This window comes from Portunus trituberculatus, chromosome 41 (assembly GCF_017591435.1).
Source record: "Portunus trituberculatus isolate SZX2019 chromosome 41, ASM1759143v1, whole genome shotgun sequence".
Classification (NCBI taxonomy): Eukaryota; Metazoa; Arthropoda; class Malacostraca; order Decapoda; family Portunidae; genus Portunus; species Portunus trituberculatus.
This window is the reverse complement of record NC_059295.1, coordinates 27,505,728-27,522,861: the sequence shown is the minus strand read 5'-3', so window position 1 is coordinate 27,522,861 and position 17,134 is coordinate 27,505,728. Positions and strand designations below refer to the sequence as shown.

General features: G+C 45.4%; 1 protein-coding gene across 1 annotated transcript in view; it reads right to left on the bottom strand.

Annotated features, from left to right (window-relative positions):
- Positions 1–1,632: 1,632 nt before the first annotated feature.
- The window catches only part of LOC123516699 (lipase 3-like), a 32,031-nt gene continuing 16,529 nt past the window's right edge, over positions 1,633–17,134 (bottom strand). The window contains exons 9-12 of the mRNA XM_045276300.1: positions 16,593–16,754; positions 10,424–10,466; positions 4,123–4,265; positions 1,633–2,483 (exon numbers count right to left, since the gene is read on the bottom strand). Of these exons, the coding sequence (XP_045132235.1) occupies positions 2,334–2,483; positions 4,123–4,265; positions 10,424–10,466; positions 16,593–16,754 (498 nt within the window). The 3' untranslated portion in view covers positions 1,633–2,333. The remainder of the gene's footprint in view (positions 2,484–4,122; positions 4,266–10,423; positions 10,467–16,592; positions 16,755–17,134) is intronic.

Genomic DNA, 17,134 nt, shown 5'->3' with positions numbered 1-17,134 from the left:
AAGTGTGTCTCGCGTCCTTGGTGATCTCAAAACTCACGTCATGTTGATCTTTGGTGATTTGGTGATTCTTTCCTACGCGTCTAGGAGTCAGGTCAAGGTGTCAAGGGCAGAGAGAGAGAGAGAGAGAGACAGACAGACAGACAGACAGACAGACAGACAGACAGACAGACAGACAGACAGAGAGGGAGGGGAGGGAGGGCTTGTTCCTCGAGGCCTGCATGAAAGTAAACCTTCTTATCTATTTTATTTATTTATTTTTTTTTTTTTAGGATTTTTGACACCTGATTTATATATATTCATTTATTTATTATTGTTTTCCTTTATATATTTCGTTTCATTTACTATATTCTATTTTATCCACCAATGTATTTAGATATTTTTCTGAGGTTTGGTTACTCATTCTGTGGTGACTGCACGAAGTTGAGATTTTTCAGTCCTTTTATTTTTATTGTCATTATTTTCTTTTTCTATTTATTTTGTTCTTATTTTAGCCATTTAGAATTCAGGAGCTCAAATTGAACCTTTCCGTGCGGCGAGTTTATGGCGAGTGATGGTTTGTAGAGAAGCCGCCGTGGTACAGTGGACCCATGCGTGCTTTGAGGTCCGAGGGGTCTCAAGCGCACGGGTTCGAATCCAGGCCATGGTCCGAGTGTAGGTTGGGCTTTGTCACTCTGGTTTTAGGGTTTCCTAGCGGGTGGGCTTTGAGATAGGAGGTACCACCAAAAATATCTCCTTTACCCCCAGAAATTCCCGTGAAAAGCCCACATGGTAAATAGACATGGTAGATAAATTGACTGCATTGACGGAGTGAGGGAAATGATACCACAGGGAATGCATGGGCGGTACACAATGTATTTTAATGCAGTGAAGGCTACACTTTGGTAATAAATAACATTATAGTGAAATACTGCATGATGCCCTACTGTCGATAAGAGAATAGTGATCCGTCACCATCACCATCATCATCATCACCATCATTGTCCTTGTCATCAGCATCAACACCATAGCCATCGCTACCACTGCTACTGTCACTACCACCACTACCATCATCACTACCAGAATTGATACCACCACCCCTACTGCCATCATCATCATCATCACCATCATCACAACCATCACCATCACTACCATCATCACAACCACCGCCACGACTACCATCACCACCACATGGAATACAATCAACCCCTTACTACCACCATCATCACAACCACCGCTACCAATCACCACCATCACCATCAGCACCTCCATCACAACCACCATCACTATCCTCTCTCGCTTCACTACTGCTTAAACTCGTCATTTCCTTGCAAGCAGCTCACCCATCTAGGAACATTCACGCACTAAAAGCACCGTCATTAGGAACTGTGACTTGTCTTGCTGTGCGTTGCGTTGAACCGTCTATCGCAGGAGTAGCTGTCGTGAACGTGACTCCATGCATCGCTAATTAGAATCGTCTCCTGTGTCATTTGAATTGTATCGACTCGTGGGGATTTGGTCATCGTTATAGCTGGGTCTGTTTGAGTTAGTTTGTTTCATATCTCGATTTTGCTTTTGTTTAATTTTTTTTTTCATTATTATTCATTTTATTTATTTATGTTTTATTTTGCTTATTTTGTTTATTATTATCATTAATGTGTGTGTGTGTGTGTGTGTGTGTGTGTGTGTGTGTGTGTGTGTGTGTGTGTGTGTGTGTGTGTGTGTGTGTGTTTTCTCCCGGCGTGTTATTCAGCCAACATTATAAAACGCAACTGAAGAAATATATATTAAAGTTTCAGTCTTCCCTTTTAATCACTGAGATGTTTATTTCTTTTCTTTTATTTTTTAGGCGTGATATTGAACCAACAAAATAAAGTGAAAATGGAAAATTATCTAGGTTCATCTCTTTCCTTCAATCACTGACGTGTTCATCTTGTACCAATAATACCTCAAAAAAATATCCTCTTAATTCTTTCTCCCTTAAGTGGTGCCGTTTTACATTTTCCATTCCTTCATTCCTCCTACAATGCTTATTATCGCCTTGAATCATCTTAACACAGCCCCTTCCTTTTCATCCAATCAGGTAAACTCTGAAACTCCTTACCTGCTTCTGTATTCCTAACTTCCTATGACTTGACTTCATTTAAAAGGGAGTATTCTGGACATTTATCCCTTTATTTTTGGCTAACTCTCTCGGACCCTTAGCCAGTTTTCCTCTCTAACATAAATAAAGTGGCCTCCTGTATTCTGATCCTTGTAATGCCATAGTTACCCCTCCTAGATCTCAGCGTTACGTCCTATTTATGCCCTTATTTTTTTCCTGCCTAGTTCCGTTTTCTTCGATCTCGCAGGCTCCTTCAGTAGAAAGCGTCGAGGAAGGCTAGGGCGGGGCGGTACACTCTCTCCCCTGCATCCTCTGCCCACATGAAGTCCAGGTGGTTGTAGTCCAGGTTGATGCGCCGGTTTAGCGCCACTTGGGGAAGCTCCGAGGCCGTCTGTGCCACGTCCTGGGAGGGAGAGAATGAAAGGGAAGTTGGTTGATTGATACTGGCGCCAAAGATACTGAAGAAGGGGAGATAAGGAGGGGAACGCTGCAAGGGTCACCTTGTATGGCATCTTGAGGGTGTCGGGTGTGTGTAAGATAATAGCCAGGAGGAAAGAGTATCTTTAGAAGTGTTATGTGAGTCTATTGTTCGGAAGGACCATTGAAGATTCTTGTATTACGACAGTCACTCTTTCATTGTGTCCATTCTCAGCAGTGTCCTCTCCTCCTCTATCTCCTCCCGTTCACTAAGGCTTGTTTGCAGTGGTACAGTGGAACCATACGTGCTTTGGGCTCCGCGGGGTCTCTAAGCGCACGGGTTCAAATCCTGTCCACGGTCGGAGTGTAGGTTGGGCTTCCTCACTCGGGGCAACGGTTTCCTAGCGGGTGGGCTTTTAGATAGGAGGTACCCCAAAAAGTACCCCGTTTAGCCCATAAATTCCCGTAAAAAGCCCATATGGTATAAAAAAAAAATAAGAAAGCTCACTGTTCTAATGTATAAGGAAACGTTTTAAAAGATGGTCTTGTAAATTAAACCGCAGTAGACTGAAGGAGTTTTTGCCCTGTATCTCCATCGCTGTGTTACAAAACTGAACAACACTCGTCAGGTCTTGTTGTCGTCGATATACTAACTCGTTCTATATTCATGATATAATTACATGTATGCAATAATTTGTTGAGAGAGAGAGAGAGAGAGAGAGAGAGAGAGAGTGAGTGAGTGAGTGAGTGAGTGTGTGTGTGTATGTGTGCGTGTGTGCGTGCGTCATTTGGTTGAGTACAGTGAAAGGAAAACATAACCACACGTTTTGAAACTCAGGATAATGGACCCAGAAATGAGGAAGGGAAAGTGATGAAGTTGATAAGAAAAAGAAAGAAAGTAAAAGAGAGAAAGAAAAACAGAGCGACTTGCACAAAACTTGGATTAAGATTATTTAATGTAAGTCATGGTGTGGTAGAGATGGTGATGGTGATGGTGGTGGTGATGGTGGTGGTGGTGGTGGTGATGTTTTTGGTATTGTCACAGTAAAAAACTCTCAAATTATCTTTTCTTTACTACAATGCACTGAAATAAAAAATGTACTTTTGAGAACAACTGTATTTTTCAGACTGTACTTCATAACCTTAAGTGTGTGTAACATCACCACCATCACTGCCCTCACACACACACACACACACACACACACACACACACACACACACACACACACACACACACACACACACACACACACACACACACACACACACACACACACACACACACACACACACACACACACACAACACAACACACACACACACACACACACACACACACACACACACACACACACACACACACACACACACACACACACACACACACACACACACACACACACACACACACACACACACACACACACACACACACACACGTCTCTAACTTACACAAACACACAATTCCTCACATCAACGCAAGCTTCTCCACGTCCACCTTGACGCTCGAACTCACTCACTCGTACCTAAAAAATCTCTCACGTAATCCCTCTCCCAACTGGCACACTCACGCACTCCCACTGACTCTCTAAGCTCCCGTCACTCACTCGCCAGAAAAAACGTACCAGCGGAGAGGCCAGAGCGTCATTTTCGGACCAAAACAGAGCAACGGGTACTTGGACTTTAGCGAGGGAGAAGTCGGGAGGTGATGCTTGGCCGTATTCTCTGTAGTTCCTCTCGGGGCCGTAGTTATAGGCACGGAACTTATCTGAGGGAAGAGAAACCAGAGGAAGAGAGGGACGGAATGCAAGGTGACATTTGATGGGAGAATGTTAAAAGGAAATGGTTGAGAAATGAAGGGGGAAAATGAAGTAAGGCAAAGAACGCTTGTAAAGGTTAAATGATAAAAAGATAGATAAATAGATAAAAGGAAAGGAAGGAAAAACAGAGAGAAAGGAAGAAAGATAAGGTAACGAGCACTGCATGAGAAGTAGAAAACATTTACAGGTGAGAAGAAAAAAACACGTGGAAAGAAAGTGTATGAAACGATAGGATACGAAACAAAAATAGATAAATGAACAAGAAAGCAGCAGACAGACAGACAGACAGAGAGAGACTATAAAAGATTCTAAAAGATGCAAAAGTATGTGTATGTAAAAGCGAAATTAAAGAAAGATAAGATCAGTGCATATGAAGAACAAATTGAAAAGAAAAAAAAAAAACATGGAAATGAAATACCAAGAACATAACGGGAAAATCAAAACATGATAACGAGGAGAAAGAAAATGAGAGAGGAAAATAAATACATAAATACAAAGTTAAATAGAAACAAACTCGGAGGAAGAGAAAGAAAGGAAGGAAGGAAGGAAGGAAGGAAGGAGAGAAATGATCAAAATGGTGCAGCTAAACATGAAGAATATTAATAAATGAAATGGAAAAATTGCATAACATAACTCGAAATAAAAAAAAAAGATAAGAGGAAGAGGAAGAGGAGGAGAAGGAGAAAGAAGAGGAGGAAGAGGAAAAAGTGAAAGGGAAGAACAAAAGAAAAGAAATTATCAAAATGGACCAGCGAAACATGAAAAGAAAAGCAATAAATGAAATGGAATAACTGTATAACGAAACTCGGAATAAGAAAAAGGTAAAAGGAAGAGGAAGAGAAGAAGGAGAAAAAGAAGAAGAGGAGGAGGAGAAGGAGAAAGTAAAAGGGAATAAGAAAAGAAGAGAAACATGAAAAGAAAAACAATAAATGAAATGGAAAAACTGCATTACGAAACTCGGAATAAAAAAGGTAAAAGGAAGAGGAAGAGAAAGAGAAGGAGAAAGAAGAAGAGAGAGAGAGAGAGAGAGAGAGAGAGAGAGAGAGAGAGAGAGAGAGAGAGAGAGAGAGAGAGAGAGAGAGAGGTCACGCACGTGGTAGCTCCGTGTTTTTCGTGGTGTTACAGTGGTTTAACAAAGTGCAGTGTTGTGAAAATTTCAGTGCTTGAAGTGCTAAGTGTCCTGGTGTCCATGTAAAAGTGTAAGGTGTGCTAAGCCTTGCAATAGTGTTGAAAAATCACTTGAAAAGAGTGTTTGTACCCGTGCAGTGACCGAGACCCGGGCCTGACCTGACGCGAGGCCTAAGGCAGCACACAGTTGCCAAATCTCTCCAAGGTAGTTTTTTAAACAACCTGTATCTCTCTCTCCGTGGCTGGTTTGGCTTGACTTGTGGGAGAGGTAGTTAGTGTCGTGTGTTTTTTGTGCGCCTGTGGGGAAGTGCTTTGTGTTCTGTGCCAGTGTTCAGTGTCTGTGTTCACGAGTGTGTTAGTGTCGCACGTGTCGTTTAGAACCAACACTCGTTGTCGCCCCACACCTGGCTCCACAATTCCCCAGGAATCACTTATCCTCTCCCTCAATGTCTAGCCCCGCCCATCGCCCCATAGCCAGGCGAGACTTGCCTGGCTACCAGCCACAGAATTGGTGTTGCGTTTGTGGCAAAGCAACACTTAAGACTCAACACGTGAGCTGTGACGAGGAAACCTGCCGTAACCTTTGTCACAACAGCTGCCTTGGGGATACGCCAGTCTTCAAGTGTAGCTACACGGAACAGCTACGACTCCAAGCAAACATCCCGGACCCCGTCACCTACATCATCGAGGAGACTGATACACCCCAACGCCACTACCGGACGACAGTGGGGAGAGTCAGTGGGAGGGCTTGAGAGAGGAGAGCTAGTTTCACTAGTTGAGAAGCTCACTGAGGAAGCCTCTCAACAAAACTGTGTGATTAAGTCCCTCCAGGACGACCGAGACTTGATCATACAACACAGAGACGTGTTTGCTGCGGCTCTCAGAGTAGCAGACAGGCTGATAGCGTCAAAACAGCGCCAGACGCAAGTAGCCACACGCTCTCAGGCAGTCAGCGCCCACGCAGAGTCAATTGACGAACACTGGGAGGTGGTTTGTCAGGACTCTGAGAGGTGGAGGACGTGGTGGAGCTCGGATAAACCGCAACAGCTCCGCCACTCAGCTGTTTTCTCAACTTCCACCTTCCCTTCGCCTGCCCGGGAAACAACGACCGCTCCGCCTACCTCCACTGCTTCCACCGCCACACAGAGCGACTGTGACACCTCCCCAGCGTCCACTGTCACTCCTTCTGCCACACAGAGTGACTGCTCGGTACTCACTACCACGTCTACCGCCACACAGAGCAGCAGGGACTCTTCCTCCATAAACACAGCGAACGGAGTAGATCGCGGTGCCTCTGTTCGCCCACGAACCTCTCCTCAGACCACTTCAGGAGATTGGAGAAAAAAGAAAACTAAGAGGGAAGTGCAGCAGGACGCGAGGAAGGTGTCCAGCGAAGGACTGAGGACTCACCAGGCCACCAAGCAGACACAAAAGCGAGCCAAGGCAAAAGTGTGTGAGTACTGCTCACGGAAAGGACACACTTCTGCTACTTGCCACGCCAGAACTGACGATTTACGTCAGGAGCGTCTCCTACAGCGGCTCCTTACGGTGGAAAGACACACAGCCACACCCTTCCCACCTGCAGCGCCTCAGCCCGCCCACCACCTCACTTCATTTCAGTCCTTACCACAACCTCGCCCACTCCTTCCTCAGCCTGGTATCTGGAATCAGAGCCAGGGGCGGCAGTGGACCACTCCTCTTCACCAGTACCAGCAGTCGGCCGCGGACCCTAACCACCACCTCGGACTAGCAGGCCTCGCTCACTACCATCCCTCACCATGGTACAGCCAGCTTGCCCCGCCGCCAACTAAAGGTCGTCTCTAGCAACGTCCGTGGTCTCCGGACTAACCTTGCAGACTTATACCACAACTGTGTGCAACGACACAATGCAGACGTTGTTGTGGTGACAGAGACATGGCTGAACAGTGAGGTGGAGCCCACGTATGGCAGGATGCAGGGCTTCACCCACTGGGTGAGGAGGGACCGACAGGAGCGAACAGGAGGTGGAGTGGCTGTCTGCTTCAAGGAAGGAATGCAGGCCCAGCTACTCGACATAGACACGCCTCCACTGATGGAGATGATGTACTTCCGAGTAACGCTGGCAGACCGCTCAGCCCTCCTACTGTGTGCCCTGTATCGCCCCCCGCGACAAGGGCCTGACTCACTCCTGTACCTGACTGAGACTTTAGACAACCTGATGATGGCACACAGCTGCAGCCACGTGCTGATTGTGGGGGATCTCAATCACCACCTGGAAAGAGACGCCTACGAGAATCTCCTGAGGTGCAGGGTCTGACAGATCATGTCACCTTCCCACACATGAACGAGGAGGGACATTAGACCCTGTCATCTCAGACTACCAGGAGGACAAGCTTCAGTGTCATCAGCTGGGGCTCGTGGGCAGCTCTGATCATCACGCTGTACTGACACAGCTGGAAGTGGGCGTGGCTCAGGACGAGGCCACCACCCGCACCATCTGGCTGTGGAACAAAGCAGACTGGGCTTCCCTGCGCCGCGACCTGACCCACACCCCATGGGCCACTCTGCTACAGGGAGGAGCAGAGAGTGAAGCACTTGCACTCACCTCTCACCTTCTCGCCCTCCAGAGACGCCACGTCCCACACAGGGAATACACCACCAGATCGACGGATCAGCCATGGTTTGGCTACCGTTGCCGTGTTGCTGCTGAGGCAAAGTATGCTGCCTGGCTCCGCTACAAGAGGAACCCGACTCGGCGCAACAAGGACCTGCACAGGGCTGCATGCAGGAGGATGGTGGTAACCAGCAAGTGGGCCTTAAAAAAGTGGGAGGAAAGCCTGCGCCGGAAACTGTGTGGCACTGGCGTAGGAAACAAAACTTGGTGGTCCCTTGTTAAGGACAAACAGGAACTGGCCACCAAGAATCCATCCCTCCCTCAGCAAGCAGGACGGTACTGTCGCCACCAGCAGTAAGGAGAGGGCACAGTTGCTGGCTTCCTTGTTTGCTGGAAAAATGAAGGTGGGGAATCCACAGCAGCCACCGCCTCAGCTGGTCCAGCAATGTGAGAAGACTGTCACCATGGTGGAGGTGACGCATCAGCAGGTGAAGCGATTATTGCAGGGGCTGGACACACAGAAAGCCACCGGCCCTGATGACATCAGCCCGCACCTGCTGAAGCGATGCTCCCAGGAACTGGCTGCCCCTCTCACCCAAGTTCACAACTTGTGTACGGGAAAACGTCTGGCCTTCAGTGTGGAAGGAGGCTCGAGTAGTTCCTGCACACAAAAAGCTCCAGGACGGACCCAAAAACTACAGACCCATATCCCTGTTGTCAGTGGTGGGTAAAGTGTTTGAGAGGGTCGTGGCAGAGGTGGTGTGTAGCCATCTCAAGGACAATGCCCTCCTCTCAGACCAACAGTTTGGGTTCAGACCTGGAAGGTCAACCTCCGACCTAATGATGCTTCTCACCAGGCATTGGCAGGACGCCCTCGACGACGGCAAGGACACTATAGTGGTTGCTTTGGACATAGCTGGAGCTTTTGATAAAGTATGGCACAACGGATTACTAGAAAAGCTTCGTGCTAAAGGCATCCAGGGTGGCTTGCTACGACTCCTGGGAAATTACCTGCAGGACAGAAGCCTCAAGGTGGTTGTCAACGGGCAAACATCTGAGTCCCTGCCTGTGGAGGCATCAGTGCCACAGGGTTCAATTCTTGGCCCACTCCTGTGGAATATCTACGTGGATGATCTTCTCCAGCTACTGCCAGGAGTCAAGGCCTATGCTGATGACTGCACCCTCTCCTATACCTATCCACGCCAGGACAGTGGGCGGGCTGCTGAGGCCATCAATCAGCAGCTACGAGTGATAGAGGAGTGGGGTGCTCGCTGGCAAGTGACATTCGCGCCGGAGAAGACACAGGCAATGGTTGTCTCTCGGTCCCCAGCCGCCATGGCAGCAATGGCAGGAAAGTTGTCTTTGGCGCTGCTGCTCTCCCACTCCAAGATGACGTCAAGATACTTGGAGTGGAGGTGGATCGAGGGCTGAGGTTTGACAGCCATGTCAAACCATTGCCAAGAAAGCCTCTCACAGGATCTCCGCTCTCAGAAGGATCGCCAGTTTCCTCGACAGGAAGGGGAGACTGCTGCTGTACAAGGCACAGGTGCGGCCCCACCTTGAGTACGCAGCTCTCTCCTGGATGTCCTGTGCCGCCACACACAGAAGGAGACTGGACAGCATCCAACGCCGCGCCATACGGCTAGTAGATGCTGCAATACCACCTCACCCAGAGCCTGAGCGTCCCTTGATTCACTGGAACACCGCAGAGATGTGGCGGCGATCGTAGTGTTCCATAAGGCACAGGTGCAAAGAGTGCCACATCTGGCAGGGCTGCGTCATCCTCTGAGAGTCACCGCACGGAGCACGAGAACGGTGCTCAATGGTGGTGACGCCGTAGAGGTGCCGCGATCCCACGGGTGTCAGCATCAACGCACCTTCGCAGGACGCGTCTCCAGGATGTGGAACTTGTTCACGGCCGCGGTGCCTCACGTCCAGGAGATGAACACACACAGTGTCAAACTGATGGCACATAAGTGGAGACAGACACTGCCAACTCCTCTGACACTCTTTGTGACGTGACACTCAGTGTAGTGCAGTGCGTGAATAGTGCTAGTGAAGTGAAAAGAACAGTGCTGACCATCTTGTATATTATCTATTTTTAAGTCTTGTAAATATTGTAGAGAAATAGATTGTAGTACCCTTAGAATAGGTAGCACACGACAGTGCGCCTTTGGGTACATGTTCTTCTGTATAAATTATGTTTAAATAAAAAAAAAAAAAAAGAGAGAGAGAGAGAGAGAGAGAGAGAGAGAGAGAGAGAGAGAGAGAGAGAGAGAGAGAGAGACAGAGGGCGTAGAGGAGGAAATAGAGAGACAGACACACAAACAAACAGAGACAGAGAGAGAGAAACAGAAACAGACGTAGAGAAAGAGAAAGACAGACAGAGACAGACAGAATAGTGAGCCAGGAGGACGGGCAGATATTCCTGAGGATTTGGGAGAGAAGGAATCTGGTGAGGCACTGAGGGACAAGACAGCGTGTGCGAAGAAGATATAAGATAGAAGGACTGATGAGAGAGAGAGAGAGAGAGAGAGAGAGAGAGAGAGAGAGAGAGAGATGAAGAGATATAGAGGAAGAGCTTAGAAGGAAAAATGACATATAAAGAGATAGAAGAACAAATAATAACCATAATGAAGGACTAAATAAAACAGAAGCCAAATATGAGCCAAAAAAAAAAATTGTCTTCACTTAAAGCCAGACAGACATTACACACAGAATTATGAAAGCCAAATAGAAGCTGGAAATTTGTTGGCATTCGAGGCACTGAATTATGACTCTCACACCAACATCAGTAGCCGGCCACGTCAGCGCTAATGATGGCCCTGCACTTTATCTGCGGTAGACCTTGACAGTTTCCACCAGCAAGAAATTGAAATCCAGTCACCAGAAGGAACTGACTTTACTACTAATAATAATTTTGCTATCAGTGGTGCGCCTTTTGAAACCGGACTGCAGAGTTACACCACGACATATATTAAGTTTAATTCCTTGAATACTGGGACACATGTTTACCTTGAGACTTGTGTACGATTAGACCATTTTATTGACATTAGGAAGGTCACAAGACAGTCTTCACTATTTCAACCTCTTCACCACTGGGACATATATATACCTTGAGTCTTGTGCACGATTAGACCATTTAATAACATTAGGAAGGGTTTATGGAGGTCAGAGAATTAATAGCCACAGTGTTCACTGTTTTAATCCCCACACAAGTTTCTGGAGCTGTTTGAAATCACCAAATAGTAACTAGAATGAATATGGAAACTCGCCATGCCACTGAAGGGGTTACGAAGCTGTACTAGTTCAATTCAAGGCTGTCAGTCAGATATCGGTAGGCTTAAGTACTGGCGAACACTTGAATCAGAACTTGTATTACTTTCACTTTCTTAACACCTCCTTCGGTCCACAATCTTAAGTTCAAGTTTCTGTTTTTCTTTTCTTTTCTTCGACCTCAATAATCTAGCAAGGCCTTGTGTGGTGAGTATTTATTTTCTTTTACTTTTCTTTTTTTTATATAGTTTCAGTGTGCAGCTTCTACTTTTTACTAGATTATTGCTGCTGTAGAGGCTCAAGGCGAAGGTGAAGGTGGCTCCAGTAGAGTGTTCGTGGCGTGATGGCTGTAGGAGGTGAGGTGAGGTGAGGTGAAGTAAAGTAAGGTAAGGTAAGTTAAGATGAGGTGAGGTGAGGTGAGGTGATGTAAAAAGAGGTGAATTTAGACTAGATGAGGTGAGTTGAGATGGGGTGATATGAGGTAAGGTGAGGTTAGGTTAGGTGAAGTGTAGTGAAGTGAAGTAAAATGAAGTAAACTAAAGTAAAGTTGGTGAGTTGATTGGATTTTATTTGAATTGAGTTGAGTTGAGGAAAGAAAAAAAATGAAGTGAAGTGTTTTTTGCCACATGATACCACTGTAAACAATGCTTTCTACTTTTCCCTCTCACTCAAAAGATTCCCACACAAAACGTGAATAAATTGAAAGAGATAACTATACACGGATTTATTCATGGGCGAGGGTGATGGATGGAGGTATACAAGTAATAACACATGCTTTATATTGAGGGACTATCACGTGTATTGGAGACCTGATGGCTTCTTTATTGCAGCGTTCCTTATTGTCCTACACTTTTATTAATGTTTTCACACTCGACTCGTTGGTGTAAGATGATGAAACCAAAGCGTGAGGAACAGCTTTATGTGGCAAGGGGGCAACGCACTTTAACCCCTTCAGTACCATGACGCGTTTCCATATTCATTCTGCTCACTATCTGGTGATTTTGTGCAGCTTCAGAAACTCATGAGAGGAATTAAAATAGTGAAGACTCCGGCCATTAATCTTCTGACCTCCATAGACCCTTCCTAAAGTCAGTAAAATGGTATAATCGTATGAAAATTTCAAGGGAAAAAGGTGTTCCACTACTGAAGGGGTTAAATAGACCTTATTGAACTTGTGTACGTGCATGATAAAGAGGCTGTGCACCTTAAAATGACCTTGTTGAATTTACATACGAGACAAGGAGGCAACGCACCTTAAATAGACCTTGTTGAACTTTTATACGTGGCGAGGAGACAACGCACCTTAAATTGACCTTGTTGATCTTGAATTTATTTGTATTTTGTTTTCCCGGTTCATAGGATTACTTGTTTTACGGGTTGTTTGTTATCCAGGTTGTTTGTTATCTAAGTTGTTTGTTATCTAAGTTGTTTGTTATCTAAGTTGTTTGTTATCTAAGTTGTTTGTTATCTAAGTTGTTTGTTATCTAAGTTGTTTGTTATCCAGGTTGTTTGTTATCTAAGTTGTTTGTTATCTAAGTTGTTTATCTAAGTTGTTTGTTATCTAAGTTGTTTGTTATCTAAGTTGTTTGTTATCCAGGTTGTTTTTATCTAAGTTGTTTGTTATCTAGTTTGTTTGTTATCTAAGTTGTTTGGTTTCCAGGTTGTTTGGTTCCTTATCAGTTTGGTTTTGTAGTTTGTTTGGTTTCTATGTTTTCAGGTTTCTTGGATGTTTGGTTTAGGGCTTTTAATGTTTCTAGGACCGTTTAGTTATTCGGTTATTTAGTTACTTGCTATCTTAATTTCCTTGTGGTTTGGTCTCTACTTTGCTTGGTTTCTGGCCTCACAGGATTGTTTGGTTTCTGAGTTCATGGGATTGTGTAGTGAAGAAACCGTCAAGTTAACTCCATCTGAATCATTGTTAACGTTACTGTTTAGTTGAAGTGACATTGGTTTTAGCCCCTTCGCTACTGGGACGCATTTTTACCATGAGTTTTGGGTGTGATTAGACAGTTTTATTTACATCAGGAAGGGTCTATGAAGGCGAGAAGATCAATGGCCACAGTCTTCACTATTTCAATCCTCACATAAGTTTCTGAAACTGTATAAAACGGCAAATAGCAACGAGGATTAATATAAAAATGCGTCACTGTACGGTCTGGGTTAAGGACGTGTTTCTTTATTCATTTTTTTTCTTTGTATGGTTCTAGTGGCATGATAACGAAAACTCCGCATCATTTAAAGGAGAAGCCCTCTTGAGATCTCGGCTAATTATCTATGCAGCTTTTGAAAATCGTCGAGGTGAGAGCGAAAAGTTTCTGAACACGAGCCCTGAGAGACTGACCCTGCTTTGCAATTTGTACAAAGGATTGAAACAGATATTGTACACGATCGAGCGTCTGATGGGTCGAGGAATCTTTTATTATAATTATCATTAGCATCATCATCATCATCAGTACAAAGGTTTATCTCAATTTTCTCCAATTCATATGTGAAGATAAGAACTTTTAGCCATGTTCTTAAGTTCTCATCTCTGTCAGCGGCCTTCTTGCTACAGGTCACCCAAACAAAAGCTCTTATCTAATTATATTATCTAATTATATTGATATTAGGAACGGTCTATTGAGGTCAGAAGATTAATGGCCACAGTCTTCACTACTTTAATCCCCCTCACACATAGGTTTCTGAAGGTGTAGGAAATCAACAAAGTAAGCAGAATAAAAATGGAAACTCGTCATGGTACTGAAGGAGGTTAAACATTTTGGAGTCTTGTCTCAATTAATTTCTGGGGACTGTATGGTAAAATTTCTAGGATTTCCAAGGTGTGTCTCTGTGTTGCGTGTTTCTTGCTTTAGTTCTCTGTCTGCCTTGTAACCTTATTTTTTCTGTTCTCAACCCTTCATTACCATGACGCGTTTCCGTATTCATTCTGCTTACTATTAGGTGATTCTATACAGCTTCAGAAACTCATGTAGGGGATTAAAATAGTGAAGATTGTGGCTATTAATCTTCTGACCTCCATGGGGCCTTCCTAATATCAATAAAATGGTCTAACCGGACACAAAAATAAGGTAAAAATGTGTCCCAGTATTGAAGGGGTTAAGCTACTGTGAAAGCCAGTCTGTTATTAGTTGAGTACATGACGTAGCCTACACGTGTCCATTTATCTTAATCATCTTATTAATGTCTTCAACTTCAGTCCCATTATCTCCTCATGATATGCAGCGCGGTGTTGTTCCCTTCGACGGCCTTTGTCTGGTAGGAAGTGGGTAAGCGATACATTTTTCTTATTATGTGTGTGGTGACCTAAGTGTTCGTGATTAATGAACAGACGGTCGGGAGTCCTTGCTCTTTTATATTACTTGAAGTGAACGCCGTTTTAACCCCTTGAGTACCATGACGCATTTCATATTCATTCTGGTTACTATTTGGTGATTTTATGCAGCTTCAGAAACTCATGTGGGGAATTGAAATAGTGAAGGCTTTGGCCATTAATATTTTGATCTCCATAGACCCTTCTTAATGTAAATAAAATCGTCTAATCGTACACGAAAATCAAGGTAAAAATGCGTCTCAGTAATGAAGGGTCTTTTAAGAGGGAGGTATCGAGACATTTGCTCCCTAATTTTGGCTGCCGTTTTTCTCTTTGTAGCGAGCTAGCACAAGTGGGCCTTTTTTCTAATCTTTTCTTTCTTTTTTTTTTTTTTTTTTTGCCCTTCGCTGGTTCTCTTCCCTTCATAAAAAGAAAAAAAAATCCTGTTCGCCTGTTATTACATTAGAGAAGACAATGAGTGTAGAACGCAGTTGGTGTTTGTGACTTTTACCAAGAATTGTTTTTAGCATCGAATTTTTTCTTTTTTAATCTTTTATTCTATTCGTGGAAAGAAAAAGAAAAGTTGCCTGCTAAATGATAATGAGCTTATTGGAAGGTTATTGTTTATGTTCTTAATGCCTCTTTTGTTCTCAATCAGTAACATTGTGGTGGTCAAAGAAGCTTCAGATAGAACGGCCCAACACCCTCCCACCCACACCCACACCCACACACACACACACACACACACACACACACACACACACACACACACACACACACACACACACTACCGCGTAGTGTAGTGGTTAGCACGCTCGACTCACAATCGAGAGGGCCGGGTTTGAATCCCGGTAAGCGGTGAGGCAAATGGGCAAGTCTACTAATGTGTGGCCCCTGTTCACCTAGCAGTAAATAGGTACGGGATGTAACTCGGGGAGTTGTGGCTTCGCTTTCCCGGTGTGTGGATTGTGTTATGTGGTCTCAGTCCTACCCGGAGATCGGTCTATGAGCTTTGAGCTCGCTCCGTAAAGGGGAAGACTGGCTGGGTGACCAGCAGATGACCGAGGTGAATGAATCACACACACACACACACGCACACACACTTTCCCGGTGTGTGGAGTGTGTGTTGTGGTCTTAGTCCTACCCGAAGATCGGTGTATGAGCTCTGAGCTCGCTCCGTAATGGGGAAGGCTGGCTGGGTGACCAGCAGACGACCGAGGTGAATTACACATACACACCGCGTAGTGTAGTGGTTAGCTCGCTCGACTCACAATCGAGAGGGCCGGGTTCGAGTCCAGGAAGGAGCGAGGCAAATGGGCAAGCCTCTTAATATGTGGCCCCTGTTCACCTAGCAGTAAATAAGTACGGGATGTAACTTGAGGGGTTGTGGCCTCGCTTTCCCGGTGTGTGTTGTGTGTTGTGTTCTCAGTTCTACCCGAAGATCGGTCTATGAGCTCTGAGCTCGCTCCGTAATGGGGAAGACTGGCTGGGTGACCAGCAGGCAACCGAGGTGAATTACACACACACACACACACACACACACACACACACACACACACACACACACACACACACACACACACACACACACACACACACACACACACACACACACACACACACACACCGGCCGGGTGGAGATATTTGGGTGTGTCTCCTTTCACGTGTGGCCCCTGTTCACCTAGCAGTGAGTAGGTACGGGATGTAAATCGAGGACTTGTGACCTTGTTGTCCCGACGTGTGGTGTGTGCCTGGTCTCAGGCCTATCCGAAAATCGGAAATAATGAGCTCTGAGCTCGTTCCGTAGGGTAACGTCTGGCTGTCTCGTCAGAGACTGCAGCAGATCAAACAGTGAAACACACTTAAACAGGCACGCAGGCACGCACGCAGGCACGCACGCACACACACACACACACACACACACACACACACACACACACACACACACACACACACACACACACACACCTGGTCCAGATAAACTTGGTTGAATCCGTTCTGGAAGTGAATGTTGAGGATGCAGAGCGGCTGGGTGAGGGAGTTGGGTCCACACAGCACTGCATTCAGAGGGGCGTCTCGCTCTGGTACCAGCGGGAATAGCTCCAGCAGGTCGGCCCTCTCCAACACCCTCTGCAGGAGTGTACTTGTGTGTGCTGAGGTGCCTGTCTTCTACAAATATTCCGACTATTGACTTAACCCTTTCATTGCTATTTGGCACACCTTTCCTTCCTTAACAAACAATCTGATACATCAACCCTTTCACTGCTACTTGGCACTTCTTTCCTTCGTTAACAAACACTGAGACATCAACCCTTTCACTGCTACTTTGCTCTTCTTTCCCTCGTTAGCAAACACTGAGATATCTTTCCTTGTTCCATAGCCACCTCCGGGCATCGTACTGGCTAGGAATTCCAAGCACTATCATTCTCTTTTTCAATCCCTTCTATCTTTTAGCTGTCTATAAACACCCCATGCATTTTCTTTTTAAGCGCTGTGAGTTGTTGCATGCT